This window comes from Hypomesus nipponensis, chromosome 10 (genome assembly GCF_054491055.1).
Source record: "Hypomesus nipponensis isolate SF chromosome 10, ASM5449105v1, whole genome shotgun sequence".
Taxonomy (NCBI): domain Eukaryota; kingdom Metazoa; phylum Chordata; class Actinopteri; order Osmeriformes; family Osmeridae; genus Hypomesus; species Hypomesus nipponensis.
Window position 1 is genome coordinate 17,350,898 of NC_140370.1, and position 27,569 is coordinate 17,378,466.

At 48.3% G+C, this 27,569-nt stretch overlaps 4 protein-coding genes across 5 annotated transcripts; 1 reads left to right on the forward strand and 3 right to left on the reverse strand.

The window, feature by feature from the left end:
• Positions 1-2,767: 2,767 nt before the first annotated feature.
• Positions 2,768-5,361, reverse strand: nsun4 (NOP2/Sun RNA methyltransferase 4). The gene is made up of 6 exons (XM_084707947.1): positions 5,222-5,361; positions 4,598-4,992; positions 4,277-4,431; positions 3,685-3,845; positions 3,448-3,572; positions 2,768-3,264 (listed from the first exon to the last, which is right to left on the reverse strand). Exons 1-6 carry the CDS (start codon positions 5,312-5,314, stop codon positions 2,988-2,990), a joined length of 1,206 nt encoding a protein of 401 aa, XP_084564073.1. The 5' UTR covers positions 5,315-5,361; the 3' UTR covers positions 2,768-2,987.
• A 98-nt stretch (positions 5,362-5,459) lies between these two features.
• On the forward strand, positions 5,460-8,461 carry LOC146272064 (cytochrome b-c1 complex subunit 6, mitochondrial-like). Its single transcript, XM_084707948.1, has 4 exons — positions 5,460-5,638; positions 6,210-6,308; positions 7,326-7,487; positions 7,725-8,461. The coding sequence occupies exons 1-4, from the start codon at positions 5,591-5,593 to the stop codon at positions 7,755-7,757; spliced, it is 342 nt and encodes a 113-aa protein (XP_084564074.1). The 5' UTR covers positions 5,460-5,590; the 3' UTR covers positions 7,758-8,461.
• A 1,030-nt stretch (positions 8,462-9,491) lies between these two features.
• Positions 9,492-16,788, reverse strand: pif1 (PIF1 5'-to-3' DNA helicase homolog (S. cerevisiae)). 2 transcript variants are annotated; one of them, XM_084708480.1, is made up of 14 exons: positions 16,683-16,788; positions 15,874-16,476; positions 15,087-15,216; positions 14,805-14,930; positions 13,206-13,359; positions 12,882-12,996; positions 12,550-12,656; positions 12,118-12,257; positions 11,928-12,034; positions 11,746-11,833; positions 10,779-10,924; positions 10,478-10,669; positions 10,275-10,369; positions 9,492-9,873 (listed from the first exon to the last, which is right to left on the reverse strand). In XM_084708480.1, exons 2-14 carry the CDS (start codon positions 16,429-16,431, stop codon positions 9,666-9,668), a joined length of 2,166 nt encoding a protein of 721 aa, XP_084564606.1. In that variant the 5' UTR covers positions 16,432-16,476; positions 16,683-16,788; the 3' UTR covers positions 9,492-9,665. The 2 variants fall into 2 exon arrangements, with proteins under 2 accessions (XP_084564606.1, XP_084564607.1); XM_084708481.1 differs by lacking the exon at positions 10,275-10,369 and having other exon boundaries at positions 9,676-9,873; positions 15,874-16,788.
• A 3,393-nt stretch (positions 16,789-20,181) lies between these two features.
• On the reverse strand, positions 20,182-27,274 carry grk7a (G protein-coupled receptor kinase 7a). Its single transcript, XM_084707266.1, has 4 exons — positions 26,678-27,274; positions 24,700-25,155; positions 20,622-20,902; positions 20,182-20,521 (listed from the first exon to the last, which is right to left on the reverse strand). Exons 1-4 carry the CDS (start codon positions 27,272-27,274, stop codon positions 20,182-20,184), a joined length of 1,674 nt encoding a protein of 557 aa, XP_084563392.1.
• Between the last annotated feature and the right edge of the window lie 295 nt (positions 27,275-27,569).

Below are 27,569 nucleotides of genomic sequence, written 5' to 3' on the forward strand. Positions count from 1 at the left end.
ATATCACCCTCTTTGAAATACTCACAGACGTTCATGTAGATGCAACTACACGCACGTACATAGACACACACAAACTGACAGACACACACACTCAGTCATAGACAACACACACCACAGACAGACTTACACACCCACAACCCACACACACACACATCAGAGCCTGGGGCAGAACAGGGAAAGCTAGATTGTAATGTCGTGGGGTTAGGTGTGTTCATCCCCTAACCATGCCAGAACAGGTGAGCCTCTATTTAACACCCTGCCTTAACACTGCTGTACACACACAAACATATACTGTACATACACATGCACACACACACGCGAAAGAGAACACACAATTAACACACACACACATTTTAAAAGCACACATACCCACCCACACACACACACATTCATAGAAACATACACACATTTAAACCCCCTGATGTAGAATTCTAAAAACTTCACATATCCTGTGCATCAAGTGCAACAATACCTGTCCTTAAAATGGTTATGCATTGAAGAACTTAAGAACTTCACTGTAAAGAACGATAACAAAGAGGTTAAGAGAAAGGCATGAATGACAGAAAAGAGAGAGGGGGGAGGAAGAGAGAGAGGAGAGATGGGGGAGGAAGAGAGGGAGAGGGGGACAGAGAGAGGAGGGGAAGGAGAGGGGTGGGGGTGAGAAGAGAAGGATGGGGATAGGAGAGAGAAAGAGATAGAGAAAGGGAGAGAACAACAGGTGGTTGAACTCCACCGCCAGGGCCTCCCTCCATTCATTCCACTTCATCCTTTCATTGTTCTCTCCTCCATCCTCCTGTCATCCCGTCCCCCGATAATCCTCTTAGTGGAGGACAAGACCCCCTTTCTGGGGTGGCCCTGCTCAGCCAATGGGGGGACAGAGTCCTCTGTCTCCGTGACACCCGATTGGACAGGGATACCTATTCTCTCACCCCCCCCCCCTCTCTGCTGACACTCCAGGTGGGCTTAATAGTTGGACAGTAAGATCATTACTCATCAAACTTTAAATCACACACTCACCGTTTCACACATACTATTACTCTACCATATTCTGCTGTGAAAGAGGGAGGAGAAGGAGAGGAATAGAGAAAGAGGAGGAGACGGGAGGAGAAGAGAGGAAAAGAAGGAGAGGGGAGGAGCGAAATATGGGAGAGGAGGAGAGGGGAGGAGAAGAAATATATAGAGAAGCAGAGGAGGAGGAGAGGGGAGGAGAAGAGAGGAGGATTACATGCAGGGACCAGGCCCCCTCCCCCAGGGTGAGATCCTGTCTCTGTCCCAGCAGACCAGGCAAGACAGTCTGATCATTCTGTCTCCCTACCAGCAGCTAGCATGCAGGGCGGTTCTCGTAACATACAGCTGTGTGTGTGTGTGTGTGTGTGTGTGTGTGTGTCTGTGTGTGTGTGTCTGTGTGTGTGTGGGGGCCGGGTGGGGGGTGAAAGGACTTTTCACCCGTATGTTGGATTCAAATAAAACTATGGCACCAGCCACTCTCCTCTCCGTGTCTCACACACACACACACTCTCTCTCTCACACACACACACACACACACATCAGATCATTCAATAATGAATCCGCTACTGTTCTATGGATGCAGGGGGAATTGAGAGTAACTCCCCCTTAATAGTCTTTCCTCTCCTGAGTGTTGAAAGATGTAAATTTATGTAAAAACCAATAGGAAACACATATTTACAATACGTGTAGGTAATCACAAGATGCCGCCATGGCGTTCAGGCCTCGCCGACGAAAGCAGTCGGTACAAAAATAGTTTTTATGTGTCATTAATTCCGTTTGTATTCCCAGCTACATCCGCTGTGGTCGCAGTAATACAGTAATCACTCACAATCGCTCTGAAAATTATCTGCACTCATCTGTGGAATAAAGCAGGCAGGGCAGAAGGGGGGGGGGGGATGTTGAGAGACTACCTCGTCCCGGTCTCTCTCTTTCACACTCTCTCATCCTTAATGTTGATATGAGAGTCTGCAGGCGCGCGGCTCCCTCCCGCGCTGACGGTGGGACTCCACTCACGAGCCTCTTAATGGCAGCGGGAAGTCGATGATGTTCGGCGGCGGGAGCGCTCGTTAGCCAAACACACACCTCTGTCATGCTACATTGCGCGGCCCAGTGCGGCTGTGGGTCATCGGTAGTGCGACAGGCGGAAAGGAGGAGAGGATGGAAGTCTTTACGCTTAAATTAGATATCAGATGGAGGAAAAAAAACGTAATATTGCATCCTTGAGTGATAAAAAACACAAACCTGAGACAATTCAACCATAAAAATGGCAACCTCGGTGGGATATGAAGGGTAATTTTGAAGTTCATTATGGCAATGTGCGTCCTGTTAGAGGCACCAGCATGTGAAACTTTGAATATCCAAATAGAAAACATGCAAATGTATGATATGGAATAATAATATCGTCTCCATATATACACACAGGCCTATATGGATCCAAACATAAACATTTGCATGACATTTCTATGAGTGAAAGATTCTCGTGGTGGAGGTTGTCTAGAAGGAATACTGTTAAGGGTCTATAGGAAAACAAAGACGCTCTTTAACGTTCTGGTTTTTACGAAACATTTTCATGTCCAGTTCCTGTCACCTTGTCTCACACAACGTTGGGTCAAGAGGACTATGGTTCTCAGCTCGACCACTGGCGACACCTTATGGCCAGACAAAGTACTGCACCTAAATAAACGCAATGAGAAAAATCCGCAAATAAACATCCATCCTGCTTCCTAACAACTCAAGGCTACAGAAGAGCCAAAGGAGATGACACTAAATGATGCTTTATTTTTAGCGGTTGGTCATAATACATTAATATACGATAATATATATTTTACAAAGGCTTTAGCTAGTCCAGTTCGGGGCCAGTCCAGTGCTAGCGAGTTTAGATGAGTCCAGACCGGTCCGATCTGGTCTGCTCTGGTCTGCTCTGCTCCAGTTCAAGTCAGGCCAGTCCTACGTTAGTCCAGTCCAGGGTTAGTTCAGTCCTAGTTGAGCCTCCGCAGCTTGCACAGGTAGATGGGTCCAAAGTTGGCCGACAGGTGTGGCAGGACCAACTCGCCCAGGTGAGTGTCGGGGGCGAAGTGGAAAGTGTCCCTGAACAGGTGGGTGAGAGGTCGGAGGTCGACCACCTCCAGGGCCACGCCGTGCTCCTCCCGGGCCTGCTGGAGCGCCTGTTCCACCACGTACTGGTTCTGGAGCTGGGACAGGGAGCAGGTGGAGTACACCACCTCCCCCCCAGGACGCGCTGCCTGGATACCAGACCTGGAGGGGGGAGGAGGGGGGAGGAGGGGGGAGGAGGGGGGAGGAGGGGGAGGAGGGAGGACAAATGAAGGCGTAGGAGGGAGGAGAAACGACAGACAGGTCAGAGAAGAGGAAGGACAGGGAGAGGTGGAGCCAGAAGTAGAGCCCTGACATCCCCACAGGCAGGGGGCGCTGGTGACCTACAGCAGGAGGTCCACCTGGACCTGAGGAAGACGCTGCCTCTCCTTGGTTCTCGCCCTCTTGAAGATGTTATTCTCCTCCTCGATGAGAGAGTGTCTGTCCGTGGTGCACGGAACGTCCACTAGAACCTGAGAGAGGGAACAAGAACCTTAGTACATCAACGTCCACAACAATCACAGCCCTCACAGATACAATTAGTTCAGCGCAGTCAGAAGGCTGATCGACAACCGCAGCACTTACTCTGTCGAAGAAGTTTCTCTCAAACTCCTCCCACTTCCTGCCGTCAAAGGAAGTGATGCGCACCCTGTCGTCAGTGAGCAGCTCCTTGTGGACGAAGCTGCGGAGCACAGCGCGGAGACGAGCGGTACGCGACGACGACACGTCGTTAACGCAGAGGAAGCCTGACACACACACTTTGGTTACTCACATCTCCATTGAGTCATGGACTTCCAGTGAGCAAATCTTCTGTAAACTAGTGTACAAGACTGGACTTCCTCCTCATGTGTTTTCCTGGCCAGTCTGACCTCTGCTGGAGAAACCTCGCCACTACAGTCAAGACGTCTAACCTGGTCTAGGGACAGGACACTAGAACAGCTAGCAAGAACAGCTAGCTAGAACAGAACACAAATATGAATCCTATCTGGGCCAGAGGTCAGGACTCAGGGGTACAGCAGGGTAACTTACGTAGGTCAGGCCTCAGGGGTACAGCAGGGTAACTTACGTAGGTCAGGCCTCAGGGGTACAACAGGGTAACTTACGTAGGTCAGGCCTCAGGGGTACAGCAGGGTAACTTACGTAGGTCAGGCCTCAGTGGTACAGCAGGGTAACTTACGTAGGAGGCCAGTCTGGAGCAGGGCCAGGGCCTTGCCCCCCGGTGCAGCACAGAGGTCCAGAACACTGTGGCCCTCCTGGATGTCCAGGACCAGGGCAGGCAGCACCGACGCTGCATCCAGCAGATAGTAACCCAGCAGACCATACGCTCTGGGTCTGGAGGGGGGATGGATGAGAGGATGGAGAGGAAGGAACGGAGGGCAGAACAGAGGGAGGGTTGAGATTGAGGTAGAGGCATTGAGAATGGAACAGAAAATGAGAGGCAAAGAGAGATCCTCCATGCGAGTGAAACACAAAGCTGAATTTGAGTATGAAACCACACCTGGCTGGCTTGAATCTCGAGATATCTCCTTTGGGATACACTAAGCACCTGATGTTGGGGCTGAGTCGAGGAGTCGCCGCGACCTCGCCTGCTGCCCTACTCCCGGTCTCCCGTTCGGCCTCGACATCCTGACTGGAAGTGCCGGTCACATCCGGGAGCCTGCCTGGCTCCGGAGCCGTGGCAGAACAACTGACAAAGTCCACACATCCCTGGGCTCGAAGCTCAGCCTCTACCTCCTCAGGGCTGGAGAAATTGTTGAGCAGGGCTCCGTATTTCTGATCGCAGAGCATGCTGACGCGGACCGATGGCCACTGCGCTCCCAGCTGAAGACCGTAAGTGGAGTCGAAGTTCTGTAGAGCCAGGTTTGTAGCGGGGTACTTGGGCTGCGTGGTCGCCTGGATAAGACAAAAACATTGAAACGTTTCTGGTTGTCCATCAGAAACGTTGACGAAACAGCAGGGACGGTTGGTCTATGGAATTAGCTAGCTTAATATTTTAAAAGTGAAGTAGCCTATTCAAGTAAATTTTGTTTACATGTATTTTTTTATATATAAAAATTTAAACGTAATTTCTGACGTGTCCACACAGAACAAAACGTATCCACGCGCTACATATACGACATACCCATTTAGCTTTCACGCGATTCCTTCGTGGTGCCAAGCAACGTAAGTCTTTGATTTTCCGAAGCAGTATTCTTGTGTCAATGAGCGCCGCCATTGTTATGTGCAACAACTGCTAGTTCCGACCTTCTCTTTGCACCACATTTCTTCGGTTCCCCCTACGAGGTGGGAGGATCCCACACACCGAAACTATGAACATGGTTGGAGAAGAGAACTGTACGTTAGGATATAAACGTATAGATTCAAGTTTCCGGTGAACTTCTAGGTTATTCCTGCGTGTGACCTAACACGTCCTCCAGATTTAACGTTTGTGAGCTAGGACTTGTATCCTGACTGTCGGTGTCATCTTTAGGTCGTTTTAGAGGTTAGAATCATGGTTTTTGAAAACAAAATGATCAAGTACGACGACCCCGACGATGAGGTATTATAAATTATATAAATGTCCAAATATTTGAGCTGTTTTGTCTCATTTTCTGTCCAGTTTTTGCGGTAGTTACGCAACTGTTAGTGCCAAACCAAGTGAGCTAGTTGACCGGTTAGCCTAGCATGCCTTATGCCAACATTCATAAAGCGCCTTTTTTTAGGGTCCTTAATATTTCCACTGCGGAATGCCAACCCTTTCAGCTTAGTCGTAGCCAAACGTAGCCTTTTTTCTCAATTACATCTAAACTGCTAGGATATGTTAGGCAAATTGAACGATTAGTCTGTGATTAGCAAGCACTTGACAGTGGTTAAAGTGTGCCGTTAATATATGTTATGCCCATGTTTGCTAATGTTGACATGTAAAACAAACAGCAATGTCCTTAAATGGTCATCATCGTAATTTCAATGTCTCGTTGTTTCAGTTATTCGATGGTCACGTGATCCGTGGGAAATAGTAGCCTTTGTATTATGAGTAGTCCTGTCGTGATCAAGGGCACGCTCCGTTACCGTTCAACCGTGTGTGTTGGCCCGTGTTGTTGAACTTAGCCTTCGGTGTTGTCCATATCCAGGAGGAGGCCCCGGCAGAGGACGAGGAAGAGGCAGAGGCAGAGGCAGAAGGAGGAGATGAGGAAGAGGAGGAGGAAGAAGAGGAGGAGGAAGACATGGTGGTAAGTGATTTAATATAAGTCAGTGAACTGAAGGTTCAAAAGTTACAAAGGACTGCTCGCATCAGGTGTTACATTTAACCATGTATGGTTATGGATAGTAGAATGAGGTATGGAACATTCTAGAACCGTGTCCATGAGCAGCAACATGTAGCTGGTGGTGCGGGTGCGCGAACACGCCCAGTACAACAAGCACTGCAAAGCAACTCCCCACATTAGTCAAGTTGAAATGCGTATCAGGTAAAAAGGAAATATAATAACTGTTTAGCAGACCCTAACCCTAGCAGATAAGGAAGGGGGCGATTTGTACCTGCAAACTTGTGATCTAAAGTCAAATGCTCTCCCTACCACCAAGCTATACCCATCCCTCAAGCTAGCTTCCATAGTTTTTTAAAATCATGTTTACATTTAGTCATTTAGCAGACGCTCTTATCCAGAGCGACTTACAGTAAGTACAGGGACATTCCCCCCGAATGACACAACGTCATTTGGCACGGCCGGGAATTGATCTGACAACCTTCAGATTACTAGCCCTATTCCCTCACCGCTCAACCACCTGACCCCCTGATGTTTAAAGTATGCGTTGAGCAACAGAAGTAAGTTTCATTATACATTCTAAAATGACTAATCTTCCACCCACTGTTCATCAGGAAAATCCTATTTAACAGCAAAATCCTTGGTTGTTAAATTTTTATATATAATATATATATTGCTGCCCCCACCCCTATTTGAAAACCAACCTGCTGGTTTTGCGAGCGTGGCTGGTGTGCGTTTACTTTACGTCTGCTCTGTGTTCTGCTTGTCTCTCTTACCAACAGTCTCTGGAGGAGGGGATCCCTCTCTGAATTGCTCCTCCCAAGGTTTTTTTCAATATCTTCTCCTGTTGGGAGTTTCTCCTTGTCTTCCTTGAGGGTTTAGGTTGGTTGAGGGGTCAGTTCTATGGGCGTATGTGAAGCCCTCTGTGACATGCATGCGTGTAAAAAGGGATAAACAAATACGTGTTCTGTGTGTCCCTGCCAGGACCCCTTAGAGACGATAAGGGCCAAGTGCGAGCAGTCGGAACACTGCGCCCACACGCAGCACAGGCTGGAGGCCTGCACGCAGCGCGTGTCCTCCAGGGACGCCACCGAGGAAGACTGCACCGAGGAGCTGTTTGACTTCCTACATGCGCGGGATCACTGTGTAAGTATGTGTGTGTGTGTGAGGTTAGCGAGAGAGGAGATTTGGGTGTGTGTATACTGTAGTGTTTGCCTAGTCTGTATGTAACCTTCTGCTTGGACTATGACGTCCGTATAGTCTTTATGTCCACACTTCAGAGGTTGTGGACAACACACATTAAAACAGTTAGTTCGTCCAGCATGTGTTGCTAAGTGACTGTCGCTGTTGCCTACTTGAATCCCCTCTTCTCTCTTCCTACAGGTAGCACACAAGCTCTTCCATAGCGTGAAATGAACCCCTTTCCCCACCTACCACCACCCCCGTCAGTTCCATTATTATGTCTCAGCTGTGGAATAATTATTTAAATGCTTAATGCTAAGATTGTATGTATGTGCTGTCCAGAGAAATTGAGGAAAAACACAGCTATAGTTATGTATTCATGTGAATAAAAGTATGATTCTCATATTTGTGTGGGGTGCCTAGAATGAATATGCGGTGTCTCCTGCCTAGATCCCTACCTGAAACATCCACCCACAGAATGGGTGTAAGTATTACCTCTGCTGTCATGGTGACGGTTTCTGGGAGACCAGGCTTGGCTTGTCGCTGCCCAGTTCAAGGGTCATGTTCAGCAGAGCAAAACGGCCTTTAGTGTTTAAACACTCACACCGTTTACTGTGGGATCAAGTACTGTAATAATATACCTCTCTCAAGGAACATGTAATAAATCGCAGCTCAACTCACCACTCTGTGCTTAAAATGTTTAGGGAAACGTGCACGCTTGAAGGTAACCTGGGTCTGAAGCGTCTCTTCACCCTGCCCTTCCAGAGAACAAGATTGCTAGTTTGTGTAATATTATGGCCTAGTGACTAACTTGAGCATCAGGTGGACAATGTTTATTCAGACGATCCCAAACAAGTTCAATAAGTTAGACAATGCTGGTGGTGCTTCCTACCCTGAAATGACATCTGTCCTTTTCACTAAATAAAACTTCACCTCTGGTTGGTGTCATTATTGCCGAGATGACCAAAGAAGTAAAGGTTCATCTTCAAACTGAAGTTATAGTGTTTGTTCCTACTACCGCCAACTCAAGCCCAAGTTTAGCACTGTTATACCTTCTGACAAAACTGTAAAAATATAAATGTAAATTGTGATGTGTGGTCAGATAGCTTTTTTGAGGGAACAGGAGTTCCCTCAAAACACAAACACTGCCACTTCCTGTTCCGGAAGTGTGTGTGTGCGCCTCACACATACACTGAGACACACACACACACACTGCCTCAAACACATTTTAAAAGGCATTGAATACTTATTATTGAAATTTAAACACGACCAATTTGATCAATCTTGCATTAAGGCTCGATTGCTCAACCTGTCCTTGGTATCCCGGATGTTTCAATCGGATTTTAAGCTTGAAAATGTTTGGCTTGAATTTGATAGACTTCCCCCCCAAAAAATTGGCTCGAATCTCTTTGGCTTGAATTTTTTAAGCTGAATTTTTTAAGATAATTTTTTTGAGCAACCTGGATTTTGTTGGGGTGTGCTTGCCTTCTGATTAAATCTTCAAATTTGGAGTAACTTTCGAGCAAGCTGCTGCGCTCTGTTGCGAAAAAAAACAGGGTGCTCATTTTGGCCATGGTGAGCAGACATCGACTTATGTGAGCAGCCAGTAGCAGTGTTGCTGATCAAGGTTTCTACTATCGATACATACCCCCTTGTAGACCAACGCACAACTCAATCCAGCTATACTAATTATAAACAACATGGGTGTTCAAAGAACCAAGTCTGTTTGTGTGTGTGTGCGTGAGACGGTGTGTGCTTCCTCTTCCAACACAACATGATCACTAACGTCTGCGGCGTCACTACCTTGAGGAGACAAGGAGCCCGGCCCACCGGTGAACCATGAGAGAAGCTAACTTCAATATGCCGAGTCGAGAAAAACGAACTGACCGAATCTGAATTTGTCGAATGATCGGGTCGGAGGAAAAATTGAGTAGGTGCGAGGTGCAGACAATGTCACTTCCCACAACATAGGCGACGACAAAAACTTTATTCATGTTAAAGAAGTGCATAATTCCCAATGTCAAGCAGAGAGTAATAAATAGTATAAAAATAAAACTTTTTAAAAGTAGTTTCTGATCAAGCGGCAGGTGTGTTCTATGATGCTGAAGGAGATTCATAACGGAGGTAGAAGAAGGAATGTTGTCAAAGCTGTTCCAGAGAAGGTCCCTTTGGAGATCCCCTTACTGAACAAGGCCAGTCACTCAGAATATCATAAGGCGCCTGTTGTAACCAGTCTGTCAGTCTGGGGGTGTGTGAACAGAGTATATCTGTGTCAGGCTGGACATGCACGCACACCTCACAAACGCTGGTTTTCCTTGTTGCTCTTGCCCACAAATTCATCCATAGACGCCTGGAGAAGGGAGGACAGGAGAGAGAATCTGTGAGCACTGAAGTCCTAGAAACAGGTACTTCATCCTGACATCACTCATGAAGGGACCAATAAAATAAAATAATTAAAAAAACGTTTCACATTTTTAACGACGCGCCTGCATAATTCCTGTGTGACTGCATACTTCCTGTGTGACTGCATACTTCCTGTGTGACTGCATACTTCCTGTGTGACTGCATACTTCCTGTGTGACTGCATACTTCCTGTGTGACTGCATACTTTCTGTGTGACGGCAGACTCAAGGTGTCTGAGGACAGGAGGACTTGCCTGATCCCTGAATAGACCGCATGAAAGGACTGCAGGCACAGAAAGCACTAAACACCTTCCCCCACCAGGGGGCAGCAGAGGGCCAGCTAACTAACCTAAGACGAGGAATAAGAAATCCTGGGAGGAGGAATGGAGTGAGGGTTCCCCTCCTCCAGAGACGGTTGTGATCCAGTGACATGCAGACCAGAGGCTGTAATATATCTTAAATGTTGAGTCAGGTTCCTTATCTTTTTTTTTTAAAGAAGAAAAAAAGGGGTACATTCTTCTTGGAGGCTGCAAAGTCAGACTCTGATCTCACCTGCAGTAGCAGCCTCTCCTTCCTCAGCTTCCGGTAGAAGAGGAGCACTTCCGGGTCAGCACGGACCACGCGGGGGTCAAAGTCCATGACCCTCAGCCCCTCCAGGCTTCTGGCCCTGGACAGAGCCACATAGGCCTGGCCACTCTCGAACACACGCGCCAGCGAAATCTCCACGCAGTCCAGGGTCATACCCTGACACACACACACCAACACACACTTCAGTTAAAACAACGCAGGTGTCCGGAACAGAGCCTTCCGTTTCCGTAGAGACAGGGTGTTATTGGTTGCCGTGCCGTCCCACCTGACTCTTATGGATGGAGATGGCCCAGGCCAGTTTGAGTGGCAGTTGTTGCCTGCTGAGATAGAGCCCGCCCCCGGCCTTGAACACCCAGCGCTCCTGCTTCAGCACCTCCGTCGCTCCGCACAGGAAACGCACGCGCGGGAGCCCTGGAGCAAGAAAGGAAGTGAGGTCACTCAGTCAGCAGTACGCAAGGTCAGTTATGCTGGGGACACACTACAGGATCCAATTTCGCCCCTTCCGACAATCCTAGGTAACGTCCAGATTATCTTGATGGTTCTACAGATTATCTTATCATATGTTCCCTTGGTGTGAGGTGTGTCAAGAGTGACCGAATCTGCTGGGAAGGACGTCGGAGGCGCCCCGATCGCGAATCCTAAATATTCAACATGTTGAACAACATGTTGAATATTTGCGATCAGAAATCCTGATGTGTGGGGGGAACCCCGAGGACATACGCCGAGTTTATCACATGAAACGAAACAATATCCAATCAGAAATCAAGCTGAGAGAAGACGGAAGCATAACAAACTGAGTGACGGCGCAGCACAAAGTTAAATGGAATTGATTTGTGGCAACAGAAAACCCTTTTCTTTTTTCCCGTGAATTGTCTGTGAAAATCATTCCAAACACTTATCATAGCAATTTCTTCCTGCATATCGTCCGCCATGCTTATTCTTGAATCTCGACAGATTTGGCGACATTTCTTGTGTAAACAGTCAGGACACTGGTTGGAAATATGTTTGTGTGTGTCCTACCACACACTGTAGGAGCAAAACGGCTAAATCTAGGATTTTTTGTCCTCATGTTTGTGGTCTATCAGTTTGAAAGTCTTACAAGATTAAAAAAATTGTTTTGTGTGTCCCCAGAATTAGACAGCGGGAAGTGAGGTCGCTCCGGCGTTGGAACACCGTAGCTCTGTCTCTGTCACACGCGTGACCCCGTGTGAAAACAGGAAGTGGTAAACAACCTTGTTTTCCTGGCAGGAAGTCGACGACCACACCTCTGGCCCCGTTTACCAGCCCTCGCTGCACGTCCAGGTTCTTAGTCAGCATCACCTGCGGAAAGACACGCCTTGTTCACCTGAGCTCCAGGTTACACACGCCCCGTTCAGCCAGTCCACACCCAAGTATCCCTCCGCCCGGTACTAACCTGCGCCCCCACTTTAATTTGCAGCAGCCGGCTGACGGGGCTCTGGGCGTCGATGGTCTTCACCAACGCCGGGTCGCTGTCCAGCGCCTCAAACACATGCTCCGCCCCTGCGGGAGGGACAGGAATACAAATTTAAGTTTGGTTGAGCGAAACAAAACATACATAATAAAAAAGAAAACATTTGCTGTACCTGGCAACTGCTGTAGTTTATTCTCATTGGTCAGCTCCACGTCATCCTTGTGCGTGCACAGCCTGGTTGCTAGGATACCGTCACGCTCAATCTTGTGATAGGCGCTCTGCATCAGCTTGGCCGTGACTTCCTCTGTGACCCTGCATGATTGGTTGACATCCACGGGGGGGGGGGGGGGGGGGTCGTTACAACACTTCCTGAATAATACCAATCGGTAATACAATGACTGTCGTCTTCTGATCTGACCAGTAAGAACTAAGACAAACACAGCAGCATACATGCATTAGGGTTGGGTGTAGCTCAGTAAGAGCATGTGACTGCTGACCAAGAGGTTACAGGTTCAAAACCCCCCCTTTATACTTTGGATTAAAACATCTGCTGAATTTATACGGTATTGTTGCCATTAGGTGCCTTTGTTTCAACAGACCGTACCTGCCCATCCTGACGGCCTGCAGTAGGGAGATGAAGTTCTGGTCCGTCTGTCTCCGCACCTCCGTCAGCTCCATGTTCACCTGCACCACCTTCCTCCAGCTCCTGGCCTGGGGGTCACACAGGGGTCAGACCACATGAAGATCATTGGAATAAAGAGTCATGGGCGCCAACACAGACAACATTCTTAAAACTATCCAACTGTCAAAAGGTCACTCTTATTCTTCGTAAACACGAGTTATGTGGACTTTCTTAACCATCTCATCTGTAAGCTTAGTCCTAACGCCAAGATCTGTAAACTCAGTTTAACCCTGACCTCTATCTTGACCTCTGACCTGGAAGCAGAAGCTGGCCTTGTCCTTGCCCCTGGAGACAGGAGGAAGCTGGAGGAAGTCTCCACACATGATGAGCTGGATTCCGCCGAAGGGCTGAGACGACCTCCTCACTGACCTGGGGGGGGGAGCAATCATATTTGTATTTTTGTTTTTAAATAAGTGCCTTTTAGCTGAGACGTGGTTAATTAGCAATATGGCTAGTAAACAGTTAAAACTGATAACATCTGATCCTCGAACGTCGACTTTTTCAGATAAACGCGCCTGCTTCCTGAATCAAATGTAAAACGTTCCGGATCCCTCCGCCCCGAGACGTAGTCCCCGTACCTGGCCACGGCCTCCAGCTTGTCGAAGAACTGTCCGTCCACCATGGAGACCTCGTCTATGACCAGGTGACGACAGCTGGTCCAGTGCTGCAGCACCCCGGGCCTCTGGGCCAGCTCCAGACACTGCTGCAAGGGGGCCGCACCTGAGCCCATACCTGGGGGGGGGGGGAGCAATGAGGAGATAGAGAGAGGGGGTATGGGGGAGCAATGAGGAGATAGAGAGAGGGGGTATGGGGGAGCAATGAGGAGATAGAGAGAGGGGGTATGGGGGAGCAATGAGGAGATAGAGAGAGGGGGGTATGGGGGAGCAATGAGGAGATAGAGAGAGGGGGTATGGGGGAGCAATGAGGAGATAGAGAGAGGGGGTATGGGGGAGCAATGAGGAGATAGAGAGAGGGGGGTATGGGGGAGCAATGAGGAGATAGAGAGAGGGGGTATGGGGGAGCAATGAGGAGATAGAGAGAGGGGGTATGGGGGAGCAATGAGGAGATAGAGAGAGGGGGTATGGGGGAGCAATGAGGAGATAGAGAGAGGGGGTATGGGGGAGCAATGAGGAGATAGAGAGAGGGGGTATGGGGGAGCAATGAGGAGATAGAGAGAGGGGGGAGGTGAATGAGAGAGGGGGGAGATGAAGGAGAGAGGGGGGAGATGAAGGAGAGAGGGGGGAGATGAAGGAGAGAGGGGGGAGGTGAATGAGAGAGGGGGGAGGTGAATGAGAGAGGGGGGAGATGAAGGAGAGAGGGGGGGAGATGAAGGAGAGAGGGGGGAGATGAAGGAGAGAGGTGAATGAGAGAGGGGGAGGGTGAATGAAAGAGGGGGGGAGATGAAGGAGAGAGGGGGGAGATGAAGGAGAGAGGGGGGAGGTGAATGAGAGAGGGGGGGAGATGAAGGAGAGAGGGGGGAGATGAAGGAGAGAGGGGGGAGGTGAATGAGAGAGGGGGGAGGGTGAATGAAAGAGGGGGGGAGATGAAGGAGAGAGGGGGGGAGATGAAGGAGAGAGGGGGGAGGTGAAGGAGAGAGGGGGGAGGTGAATGAGAGAGGGGGGAGGTGAATGAGAGAGGGGGGAGGGTGAATGAAAGAGGGGGGAGGTGAATGAGAGAGGGGGGAGGTGAATGAGAGAGGGGGGAGGGAGGGTGAAAGAGGGGGGGAGATGAAGGAGAGAGGGGGGGAGATGAAGGAGAGAGGGGGGAGGTGAATGAGAGAGGGGGGAGGGTGAATGAGAGAGGGGGGAGGGTGAATGAGAGAGGGGGGAGGGTGAATGAGAGAGGGGGGAGGTGAAGGAGAGAGGGGGGAGGTGAATGAGAGAGGGGGGAGGGTGAATGAGAGAGGGGGGAGGGTGAATGAGAGAGGGGGGAGGGTGAAGGAGAGAGGGGGGAGGGTGAATGAGAGAGGGGGAGGTGAATGAGAGAGGGGGGAGGGTGAAGGAGAGAGGGTGAATGAGAGAGGGGGGAGGTGAAGGAGAGAGGGCGACAGATAGAAAGAGATGAAGAGGAAGAGAGAGAAGGAGAGGAAGGAAAAGAGGATAGTCAGTATTGTCCTTCAGAGACAAGTTCAGGAGACCCTGTTACACACACCCAAGTAGCGTAGCTAGTATACTGACCTGCAAAGCTGTGTAACGTGGTTCCTCCAATGTGACAGGCAGCCACCCCAGTGCTGGCTGTAGCGTAGGTGCTTTTGGGTGGCAAGGACCCTACAATCCTCTTCAGCAGGAAGGACTTCCCTGTGCCTGAACCAAAATACAGCAACAAATAAAAAGACTGCATCCAAAAGTAACTTTCAGTGGGGGGGAAATTAAACATGTTAACTTTATTTTTCTGTCAAATACCCTAACCACTAAGCTAAAGCCTCTCCTCTGACAGATGTAGGCTCTCCCCCAGAGTACCTGCACTCCCGGTGAAGAAGACGTTCTTGCCGCTGAGCACAGCGCTGAGCACGGCCGTCTGGCCCCGGGTCAGCTGACGAGCTGCAGGCAGGGACAGGGCTGGCCTCTTGCTGGGCGGCAGGGCCTTCACCTGGGGATCAAAGACAACCTCAACACAGGGGAGATGACCTTCACCTGGGGATCAAAGACAACCTCAACACAGGGGAGATGACCTTCACCTGGGGATCAAAGACAACCTCAACACAGGGGAGGTGACCTTCACCTGGGGATCAAAGACAACCTCAACACAGGGGAGATGACCTTCACCTTGGGATCAAAGACAACCTCAACACAGGGGAGATGATCTTCAGGATGGACTACATTATTGATGAGTGAGTGGGTGAGTGAGTGGGTGAGTAAAAAAGAGAGGGAGGTTATTTTTTGAGAAATGTATAATGACTGTTCTAGTGAGTGAGATGATTGATAAGCAGCCATTCCCAGGAACACATGACCCACCTTGCACCCTGTAAACAACCCCTGTGGAAGGAACTTCCTGGATGCTACAACATATAAATCACCCTAAACTTAATTCAGTTTGCTTTACTGGCATGAAAGAGCAAATATCCTGAAATAAAGCTCTGGAAAAAAATTAGAGACCACTGCAGCTTTTTCTTTCAATAAAAAAAAAGTTCAGATTTACCCTTCTGTTCCTCACTCAAAAGTTCTCAACTTTTTTTATGAAAAAAAGTGGGTTCTAACTTTTTTCCAGAGCTGTATACATTATCCATGTAAATTATATAAAACTCACCGGACTGGAGTCACAGTCTGTCCGAGATCTCTTGACCTGTTGTCCTCCAGTTATCTTATTCAAGTTCCTCTCCAGGAGTCGCTTGGAGGTCAGAGGAGCATTCACTTTGCTCCTCAGTTCATTCGCCTTCTGCACGTCCTTCTGTTGCAACGGGCTGATGGTGTCGAAGCTCCGCGGTAGACAGGCTTTAAGCTTCGCCCGGTCGGTGAGCGGCGTGCCGGTTTTCCACGCCTGATACTTGATGCTCAGGGTCTTCAGGAAAACGTTCAGCCGGTGAGGCGGGCAGTCGGAGATGAGCACCTGGATGTTTTCCGGGAGCAGCTTGACGGTGCATTTGCCGTCTTTGGCGAACCGCGTGAACAGCTGAAAGTCTTTGAGTGGGTAGTTCTGTGGTACTTTCCCGTCGTGAACGCGCAGGATGATCTCCTGGAACTCGTTGCGCCCCAAAACAACCCCTGCCTTTCGGATGACCTGGCGTTTGATCGCCTGGCCAGACTGATTGAGGCGCTCCACCACAACACAGCACTGGAGCTGCGAAGCATCGTCTTCTTGCAGCATTGAAACTGTTGATTTATTCTGTGGCGTAGTGTTGCAAAAAGTAGCCTAATAACAAAATATCCAAGAATTGGATTAAATCGATTGCTAGTAAATTTCTCGATAACGTAGCTTTGTTTAGCTTTCGCTGTTCAACGCCAAACACACAGACGGACTACTCTATCCTACTTTATCACACCCCATAAAACATAGACTAGCTGTATCTTCACGATATTTTAGCAAACACATTACGACAACATTAATTAGAAGTTTACCTTTGTTCTAAATCTGTAGATAACCTTGATATTCCGATCTCAGTTTAAAGTTACCTAGTCTGAACAATTTAAAGCCGATTTCAAATTGTCGTTCCGTGATTCTTGACCAATGAAATGAGGGTGCTTTAAAGCTGTGGCCAATAAACGCGTATTGAACATACTGACGAACATACTGACGTATACACTGAGGTGTAAACGGCCAATCGCAGTGGCAAATGAAGGTTACGTCAGCAGGCACGTTTTCTTATGTCTTGTTTGAAAACACCTTAACAGGGGCCCGTTCTCCGTACGTCGCTTATTAGCCTACATCCGAGATCAAATGACACATCCAAGATGACATCACCGTTCTAATCATGATCTGGCTAATTCGGTTCTTCCAACACCCTTGTTGTTTATGATTAGTATAGCTGGATTGAGTTATGCGTTGGTCAAAAAGGGGGTATGTATCGATAGAAACCTTGATCAGCAACGCTGCTAGGCTGCTCACTTAAATCTTTAGCTGCTCATCATGGCCAAAAAGAGCAACCCGTGTTTTCCGCAACAGAGCAAGAGCTCGCCCGAAGGCTACTCCAAATTGGATGATTTAACCAAACTGCAGGGAACACCTCAAAATCAGCTAAATCCAGGAGAGGGCTGGCAAAAAGTAACAGCCAAATTAAATGTAGTGACCACGTTAGATGTTTTTAAGGCTTATTACAGTAGGCTAGGCCTATTTGTCTTTGTATTTTCTTATTTTCATAATTACTTTATCATCTAATGTCATAATTGAATGTGGTTCCAACAAATAAATGATGTAAATTACACCCTCACAAGAAAACCCATAAGCTATAGCCATGTTTCGCTGGTGAACTTCCCACCCCATTTCGTTCATGTTAAATTCTGCTAATTATTCTTGCACCTTCTGCAACAGGTGGTTATCGAGGATAAAACGGAATAGTTAAATTGTTTACCCATACTATATAGCCTATAGACTTGATCTGCATCCACAATATATGGATGCTTCTGTTTTAAACTGCTAAATCATACAAATATTGCATGATCCATTTAACATAGGCTACCCATATCCAAAGCGTCGTACAAACAGCATAAATAAAAGTAGACCAAGAACAGAAATCTTTATAAATTATTTCAGATTCTGAATAGCCATTGTGTTTGTAGAGTGTGATTGCATTAGTCTCTGTATGTAGCCTGCGTTTGCGAATTGCATGAGTGTGCCTTAATGACGGCTCTAGAAGGATCCACTCCGAGCACTGACAGCGGTCAATAGATCAACACAGCGTTTTCACTCCGAGGTTGCTAATCCACTTGACGAGGAGTACGAGTGAACCTGCTCCAATAACCTCCCTCACAATACTGAATAAGACACGCTCGCGCCACAGCGTCCATGTTGTCTTCAAAAATTAACGGAGTCAAACATAGGCCTACTCTACATATCTCTGTGTGTGTTTGTGTGTGTGTGTTTGTGTGTGTGTGTCTCTGTCTCTATGCCTCTTTCTCTCTCTTTGTCTCACTCTCTCCTGACTGTGTCATCGCCCGGTATCTTTGGCAGGGATCCCGAGCTGCGTACCCGGAGCTTTGAGGTTGATTAAAGTACGCGGGGGTAATGCCGATTATTGTCTTAAGGGCTAAGGTTGCAGGCTGGAGATCCACAAGACCCCTGACGTCTCTGTTAATACCGCCATCCTGCTCGGCCTCTTGAGCTTTCACACCTGGCAGTAGAGGGACTTTCTTCTGAGGTAAATTTAGGTATATTGTAAATGCTGATGTATATTTTTTTGCTCACACTTGAGTACATGCACAAATATAAATAACAGTAGAAAAAACACAAGTTGTAAAAGACATATAGTTTTATTTTTGAAATAATCCAGGATTCAAACATGTTCCTGATTTTTTTTTCTTCCTACTGCAGTACCTCATGTAATGTTCTCCTTTCTCCATACGTATGTACAACATATGTTTATCATTTTCAAAGCATAACTTCACATAGTAACTGTAAAAACTCAACTCTGGGATAAGGTCTGAAAAGGTTGTCACTTAAAACCCTTGTGCTGCTTTCTGGTCATTGTGACCCACCTTTTGCACCACGACGGTGGGTCACAATGAACCAAAGGCAGCACGAGGGTTTTAAAGATTAAATGATTCAATGCCCTTCGTCCAGAAAACTTGTAGGTCTTGTTATAACGCTAACTAACTTCTGATTTAGAACTCAAACTTCACATCTGTGGGGAAGAATTGCAAGATTTGAGTCTCACACACTCAGCTATCTTAGGTAAGAAAATAGCTCTCATATAGGTCTCTTTAGGGGGAAAGGGCTAAAAACTACATATTCCTGGTACAGGAACATATGCCATCACAGCCCAAATCCTCAGAATGCTCCTTTCCTCTCCCCTCTACTGTCTTCCTCTCCTCTACTGTCCTCCTCTCCTGTCCTCCTCTGCTACCCCTCCCTCGGCTCCTCCTCTCCTTTCCTCCTCTCCTTTCCTCCTCTCCTTTCCTCCTACCCTCCTCTCCAGCCCAGCCTGGTCTAGGCCTCACAGCTTTAGCACCAGCTACACACATCTCCTCTCTTCTTAGACATTTCTGACTAGCAGCTATGCTGTGCACCTCTCTCTTCTGTGCATAGATCGACATATACAATATATACAAACACAACACAGATTACATTTGAATGGCTGACTAGCAGACAGAGCTACTGTTTGGAAGGCCAGGGGTTGTGGCTAGGTTAGCTAACACCAGCTAGTTCTGTGGCTGTTACGAAGCACTTTTCTTTGTATAGAAACAGCTGAGAACTCATTAGCTTGGGACCGCTTCAGTGTGTAATATGATCCTTGATTTGGAGGGTTTTGGTTTGGCCTGAACACCTTTCCATCAGGGTGGGTTGAGAAATTTTCGAAAAGTAAAGTAAAAATCTCTGCCTCCGGAGAATAAAAGGGGGTTTTGTAGATATGGAAAATAAAATAACCTCTTCTATCAAATTACATGACTGGATCTCAATCAAGTACTGAGAGGAATTCTCCATCATACGATAAACAACTTTTGAGGCAAGCCCATTGGGCCGACACCCAACGTTTGCACTGGTCTACGTACACTATCTTATCTGGCACATCTGTGGCCCAGAGCCTGTAATTATTCATTACTTATCTATCTTTGGTATCTGCAACATGAAAGATGACTCTCAGCGCCCCCTGTGGGTGAGGAGATGCTACTACATCATAAGAAACAGTCAGGAGTAGCTGCTGACTGAGGAAGACAACGATCATGTCGCCTCTTCTACCTCCCTATTATTTCAAAGCTCAGTGACAAGAATCAGTCCAGAGCAATCAATCACTAATACCACGAGCCACTGGCTCGGAGCCCAGAAGTACGTACATTTCCTGTCCAAGCTGCAATTATTTTAAGTGTGTGTTGTCGTTTTTTTTCCTTCCTCTGATTAAGTTAACAAAAATGAACGAATCGTTTAGTTTCCGATGTGTCGGTTTTAGACTTTGGCCAGTTCGGCTCACAGCAATGTGCAGGTGCCGGACTTCCCGCCCTCTCCTCCGCCCCCGGTCGACTCTTTCCTGTTGGGGTCGTTCAGCTCGTCAAACAGGTTGGTTTCAATCATCTCCTGTTGCCATGGGATCGGCACGGCACCCGTGCTGAACTCTTTGAAGAACTTGTCGTCGTTGGCGTCGAACTCGATGCCCTTGATCTCAGAGAAGTCTGCGATGTCGCCAGTGTCCTTGGCGTAGACAACGTTGGGTTTGGGAACCCATGGGGGGTCTACCAGGCCAGCCTCAAGACGCGGGAAGTTGATGGATTTGAACCACTCATGCTTCCTCGGGTCGTCGGTGGGGTTTCTAGGGGGTAAAGACAAAACAGATTCAAGTCTCGTTGGGATCACGCCGGAGGACCAGCTGTGTCTGGAAGACACACACCTGAGCCGCCCTCGTCTCGTACCTGCAGCCCAAACGTTCATCAATCTTCTTCTTCAGGAACAGCTCGATGATGGCCTTGGTAGTGGCATCGAAGCCCTTGTGTTCCCAAGGGGGCTGCTCGTTCTGGATGCGACGCTGAACTTCGTCTTTCTCCAGCTTCTCCTTCTTGGAATCGGGACCCTTGAAGGGAGTGTAGCCGGCCACCATCTCGTAAATACTGCAGCCCAGCGCCCACCAGTCCACTGACTCCCTGTAGGGGGTGCTGTTGAGGATCTCTGGGGCCATGTAGGCTCCTGTTCCAGCCTGGACATGGGAGGGGAGGTGGGCAGAAGGTGGAGATTAGGGGGAGGGGTCACAGTGGGGGGGGAGGGGTCACAGTGGGGGGGGAGGGGTCACAGTGGGGGGGGGGGGGGGGGGGAGGGTCAGGTAGAGACAGAAGGGATAGGCAGGTGAAATGAAGAATGATTTAACAGTTAGAGGGGATCTCTCGCTCTGGAGAACCTTTGAGGAACGCTGCTAAGCTATGAGCCGAGTCTGAACTTGTGTTGAGCGATGGTTCTTGTTGGAATATTTTTTTGATCAAAAGGAATGTCATGGGGATCTTTACAAAAACAGCAGGAATATACTTGATGGTTCCCGCTTCAGACCAACTGAATGTTAACCAGATTTAAAGGACAACGTCAGCATTAGATGCTGACACTTTCCTGGTTGGGTGGTTAAAAGGCGCTACCTGAGTTTACGTTATATAAATGCCAGGCTAGTGGCTACAGTCCCGATGTCCTTGGTAGCTGTCTCTCCAGCAATCTGTACCTTGTAAGCCCTCCTCCCTTCTCTCCCTGCCAGGCTTGTCCAGCCCAGCTCTCTCGTCTCAGTCTCAGTGACCTCAACCCAAGACCAGGACAGGGAGCTTAATCTTAATGGTAATCCTGTCGACCTGTCAGGAGTCATGTGTGTTTCCACGGTGACAGCGGAGCGACAGCTGCTTACATAAAGGCTATCTCTGGAACACGTCACACACACAGCGGCACACACACACACTCACTCACACACACTGAAAGACACACAACCACTCAGACATATTGTTTTCATTGGTTGGTCGTTGGCTGAACCCTCAAAACAATGTTGACCTGAGTATTTTCACTTCTTAAACTTCTGGTCATAGCTATGTTTTCTGGTTATTTTTCTCTCCTAAACATGTTTCCTGATAAATTATTAGACAAATGATGAGACTAAGACCTGTAGTCATCATCTTTAGATCCTTTTCTGCTCTGGGACCAAATGGCAAGCCATCCTCATCAGCACGTTTTCAGTCAAGATTAGTTGAGGAAAACCCTAAAAGAGTTCAGTCGTTTAACTCTCCTAATTCTATTCCGAACAAATCGCGCAACATGGTAATTGGATCACATCCGTACGGAGCTGTGGTCTACATGCACAGTCTGGAGGGGGAGGGGGGGGGGGGGGTTCAAGGACAGACACTCTGATTGGCCTACATGGTCCTTTTAGACATCTGATTGGCCCCATGTCCAGGCCAACTGCCAGTGGGTTGGTGGGCAAACCTCCTTGTTCTGACCCCAGATCTGTGGAGGGATTACTGGGGTTTAAGGCCACCTGATGATGAGCACCGGCTATTCCTGAGTCACCTTTCTAGCTCTGGAGCTGCACTGTGACCTGAGCAACTCTCCATCTATGTGGTACTGGAATGACCTGGCACTGGTATGTATGTGGTTATAGACTGACCTGGTACTGGTATGTATGTGGTTCTGGAATGACCTGGCACTGGTATGTATGTGGTTCTGGAACGGCTACCCGGCTAGCTATCTGTCTCATACATGACCCGGTTCCAAGCCAGGAGATGAGCAGATGCTGAGCTCAAACCATTTAGTCAGATCAAGTCATCGACATGTCACTCAAAAGAGTTACCCCTGAACTGGAAGACAGGGTGCTTGCATCCACACACCACAGGTTGTTTCTGCTGGTGCGCCCAGTCTGATCAGGGAACAGATTTGTGTAATGCCCACTAAGTAAGAGGCTTAGCAGCCCAAAGCTAGTCAAGCCTGTGAGGCTGGAGGGGTAGTCGAGGCTCCACCGGCCACTAACGTAGAGCGCTAGATAATGAGCTTACGTGTCATCTCTGCTGCCTTCTGCCTGCTAGGACCGACTCCCAAAGACCTGCAGAAGCAATGGCTCTGAATCAAGAGCCACACAGCTTTCACAGGCTCTGAATCAAGAGCCACACAGCTTTCACAGGCTCTGAATCAAGAGCCACACAGCTTTCACAGGCTCTGAATCAAGAGCCACACAGCTTTCACAGGCTCTGAATCAAGGGCCACACAGCTTTCACAGGCTCTGAATCAGGAGCCACACAGCTTTCACAGGCTCTGAATCAAGGGCCACACAGCTTTCACAGGCTAAATTTGGTAACAACTGCAGGATCAGCATCTTGGGCTTTTGGGCTTTAAATAAACGCATGTTCAGACTCAGAGATTTGGACCTGGAGGAACCCTCTGCGCCTTCTGAAGGGACGTGCCTGTTGGGCGAGATTCGATGAATACGTGAATGAATAAGTGAATTAATAAAATCCCTGAGAGGGTAAGAGGTCCAAGATGTTTAGCTGATCTTGGACCTGTTCTCCACTGAGCTTCTCTCTGATTGGTCGGATCATTTGTGGCTCATGCAGTTTCTGAATGCAGAGTTTGGTGTGTTGACCAGCCTTGACAGGGGAACCTTTGCAACCTTGATACATGAATAGAATGACATTTCTACGATCCCTGGTATGAAATATGCACTGGTCCAAAGGTATACTCATCCTAAACCTGCGGTAAGAGTTATATATCGATGCTTATCCTGAAATGTGGCATTTGTGTGCCAATGCTGCACCTATTCCAACAGGTGCTCCTGCATTCATGGAAGGGTAGATGTGTCCTTGGTGTCACCATAGTGCCCAGAAATACTATTTTCACCCTCACTTGCTACCTCATTGAATTGTGCTCTACACACCTTGCTACAGTTAGGGTTATGATCCCAAACAATGCTTCCACAATAGGTCACGTCACTGATATAGTAGTGTGGTGCAGTTAACAAGCGCAGACGCAGCCATGAAAGTTTAACTGTTAACTTTTACTTCCTTCTTCTTTTTCTTAACTCGATCACTCCCGACACCCAATGTAATCTCTCAGTCATCAATCGGCGATCTACAAAAATGTCTGCCTGTAGTTGGCTGGAATATAATCTAACCATTGAGGATCAGATGAGTTATACAACGGTGGCAAGGATTTTCCTTGAGCAAGCTATGTAACCAATCTGTAATCCCTGTCCAGATTTCCATCTGAACCTCCATAGGCCCCTTAGTGGTGGAGTCCAGAGTATACTGCTGTAGAAGAATGCCCTGGTAAAAACATATGCTCATCCCTTTGGGATGAGTCCTATATTGCTGCTCATCCTCTTAGCCGGAGGCAGCGTGTGAGTGAGTGGCTCTACGTCGGCAGCCTGACGGCTTTTGACCCAAAGCCCGACTAGAGATCCTGACTCCAGGCTCATTTATAGAACCAGGGACTAATACCCGACAGAACCAGGGACTAATACCCGACAGAACCAGGGACTAATACCCGACAGAACCAGGGACTAATACCTGACAGGCCACAAAAGGGTTACGTCTTGGATAGGTCGTCCTCAAATTCTCTGTTTAAAACTGTGATCTCTCTCTACTGACATACATCACCCTTATCTTCATATAACTCTTCATCACCATCATTACAATCATCTGCATTGTACTCTAATATTGCCTTACCAAGGGAAACCAAATAGTTTTGCTGGTGGCCTAGCTTAACAGATGTCGACTCCTAGTCTGTCTCCTCTCCAACCCCAGCGTCATTGCTGATCCCTACTGGAGCCGTGAAGTCCTAGCCTAGTGGTTGATCCAGGGGGCGCAGGTTTGTTTTCAAATGCGAGTGGGACAGCTTTTTATTAATTTTTATATAACTGAGGATGAGGATGAAGAAAAGTGAGTGGTTATAAGTTGCACCCACGTTTGATGAAACCTACTCCCCTGGATTGACCCATCGTAGAAAGGGGGAAACCCTTGTGGAACCTTCCAGACCTACCTTCTGGGTGATGGTCTTCCCTGCTGGCAGCTCCACGGCCAGACCCAGATCAGAGAGGCGGCACTGTCCGAAGCTATCGAGCAGCACGTTTTCTGGCTTCATGTCACGGTAAACAATATCCATCTGGTGGAGGTGCAGGATGCCCGTGGTGATCTGGGCAGTGTAGTGGATGATGCGCTTCATCTCCACGCCCTTCTCCACGCCCTTCCCGTCAATGCCGATGTTGTAGATGTGGTACTTGAGGTCTCCGCCGTTCATCAGGGTCATGACCAGACACAGGTGGGTCTTGGAGTCGTAGGCGTACGCCAGGTTGACCAGGAACAGGCTGTTGACCTTCTCCAGGATCTGCTTCTCCAGCAGGGCCATCTTCTCTCCGTGTTTCTTCTTCAGGCGTTTCTTACACAGCTTCTTGCAGGCGTACATTTGGCCTGTGTTCTTCACCTGCACAGCGCACACCTGGAGAGGAGAGGGTGGGGGCGGGCAAGGAAGAGAAAGATGTTGTCAATTATAGGTTGCCAATAAAGGGAATCATTATTATAGTCAATAATTCTAAAGTACCTACTACGACCGCTACTTGAGCTAATAGTCTCATTTAATCAAAGATCAAGGAAGACATCTAGACCTGTCAGTCAGCTTTACAGTTGTCTGATTCAATTTAATTTATGTTGCAGAATTTAAAAACAACACCAGTTGACTTAAGTGCTGTACAATGTGTTTGCAGGACCCCCAAATACAATAAAATCCACAGTGAAACAAAATGATGAATGTCCAAAACACATGAAATAACTCAGAAAATCACAAATGGTAGGCTAAAGAGAAACTTAAAACTTTTAACTTATATTCAAAATAGGAAGTGGTGCAGCAATTTTGATATGTTCCCGAGTTGATAAGACGCACAAGATGATGCAAGGAACAGATTCTCCCTTGGGTTCTAAGGGGCAGACATTTTGCCTATAGGGGTCATCCCAGACTTCCATTCTGATTGATTCTGATATTTATGGAGCTGCCTGTGCTTGGTGCGTTGATGGATGTGAGTCCAAATACTTGAGGATGATCAGGACAATCTCTATGCTGTTGGTCTGAGGTTGGATCCCGATTAAGGGTTTTCTCCTCATTCATCTTTGAACAACACTTGGTGATCTCTTGTCCATAATTTAATGAACTGCCAAATGCCCTGTCCCCTGGTCTCCTTTGGCTGTCCCCTGGCCTCCCAGGGCTGTCCCCTGTCCTCCCCTGGCCTCCCCTGGCCTCCCCTGGCCTCCCCTGGCCTCCCAGGGCTGTTCCCTGGCCGCCCAGGGCTGTTCCCTGGTCTCCTCTGGCTGTCCCCTGGCCTCCCAGGGCTGTCCCCTGGCCTCCCCTGGCCTCCCCTGGCCTCCCCTGGCCTCCCAGGGGTGTGATGGAGTGTTGGGCCCCACAACACCCAGGTCCTCTGCTCCCACACACACAGTCGCCCTGCAGAGGGACTTAAGCCAAGTCTGCTGCATGCCATAAGACTGGTTTAGCTTGCAGAGCTAAAGCTTATTATCTAATAAATCTCTCAAGTGTTTAGATCAAAGGTACAAGTTTACTGATCTTGGCTGGTCTGAATTCGCCTGAAAAGAGGATCTTGGTCTCAGAATGCAAATAAGTAAAGGTTTAGCACCCATTCAAATGAATGGGTCGTTATCCAGCTCTGCAGAAGCCTGTTAACGATCCATTCATTTGAATCAGGTGTGTTGGAGTAGGGAAACAACTAAAACGTGCAGGAGAGGGGGTCCCTGAGGACCAAGGTTGAAGACCTCTGTTTTAGAGCATTGTAATGAGACACTTATTACACGAGTGACATATATATATATTTTAAGTTAGATGAAACACGCTTTTCGTTGGGTTAACGCAGACAACTGCTGCAACAACTTTTACGGAAACATGTCTGACATCTTAGCAACACAAAAGACAGCGAGCGATTCTCGATCGCTGAATTCTCGCCGGTTCTGCTTACCTCCCCGAAGCCTCCCTTGCCCAGAGTTCTGAACTCGTAGAAGTACTTGTCGCTGATTGGCTGTTTCTCGTACTCCTTCCACTGCAGGAACTTGTCGAAAAATGGACTTGTCTGGTAATCCGTAAAAGGTTTCCCTTTGAGGAACTCTCTGGTCCCCTCCTGCACTACCCCCTTCATCACCTCGTCAAAGTCCTTGTCGGTCACAGCCTTGCACTTGGTGGCAGTGTCTCCAGACAGGAAGTTCAGAAAGGTCTTGGAGTCGGCTTTGCAGAACTTGTTCATGATGTTGGTGCGAGCCTTGTCCTTGGCGGCGCCTTCGGCCAGGTCCCAGTCATTCAGCTCATCCAGGAACTCCACGGCGTTCACATACTCAGGGTTGGAGGCCAGGTACTGGCGGAAGAACTTCTTGCCGATGGGCTGCCGCTCGCAGATGCTCTCGAAGTTCTTCTCCACGGTGGACCGGGCGGCTGCACACTGCTCCGGCTTGGGCAGAGACAAGCTGCGCCTCCGTTTCTTCATCTCCTTGTCGTCTCCGCCCTGGGCCTTCAGGTAGGCCGTGTTGGCCACCAGGTTGTCCAATCCTCCCATGTCACACATCTTTGCGGCTGGTGTGTTCGGTTCCCCCCCTTCACGACTGGTTGCTTCGGCGGTTCCTTAGTCTGTCCTCGCTCGGCTCCAGCTGGTGCGGTCGTGGTTCAGAGCTTGCGTGTTTGCGTGAGACTGCAACTCGCTCTGAAGCCAGGACTCGAATGAGACGCTTGAACATGCGTACCTGTAAACCTAAGACACACTGACACACCCAGTAATTACTCATTTAGAATTAAATACCTGGGGGGATTTTAGCTTAAGGATCTTTGTGTGGTCTATTCGTGGATGCTCTTTACGGAAAGGG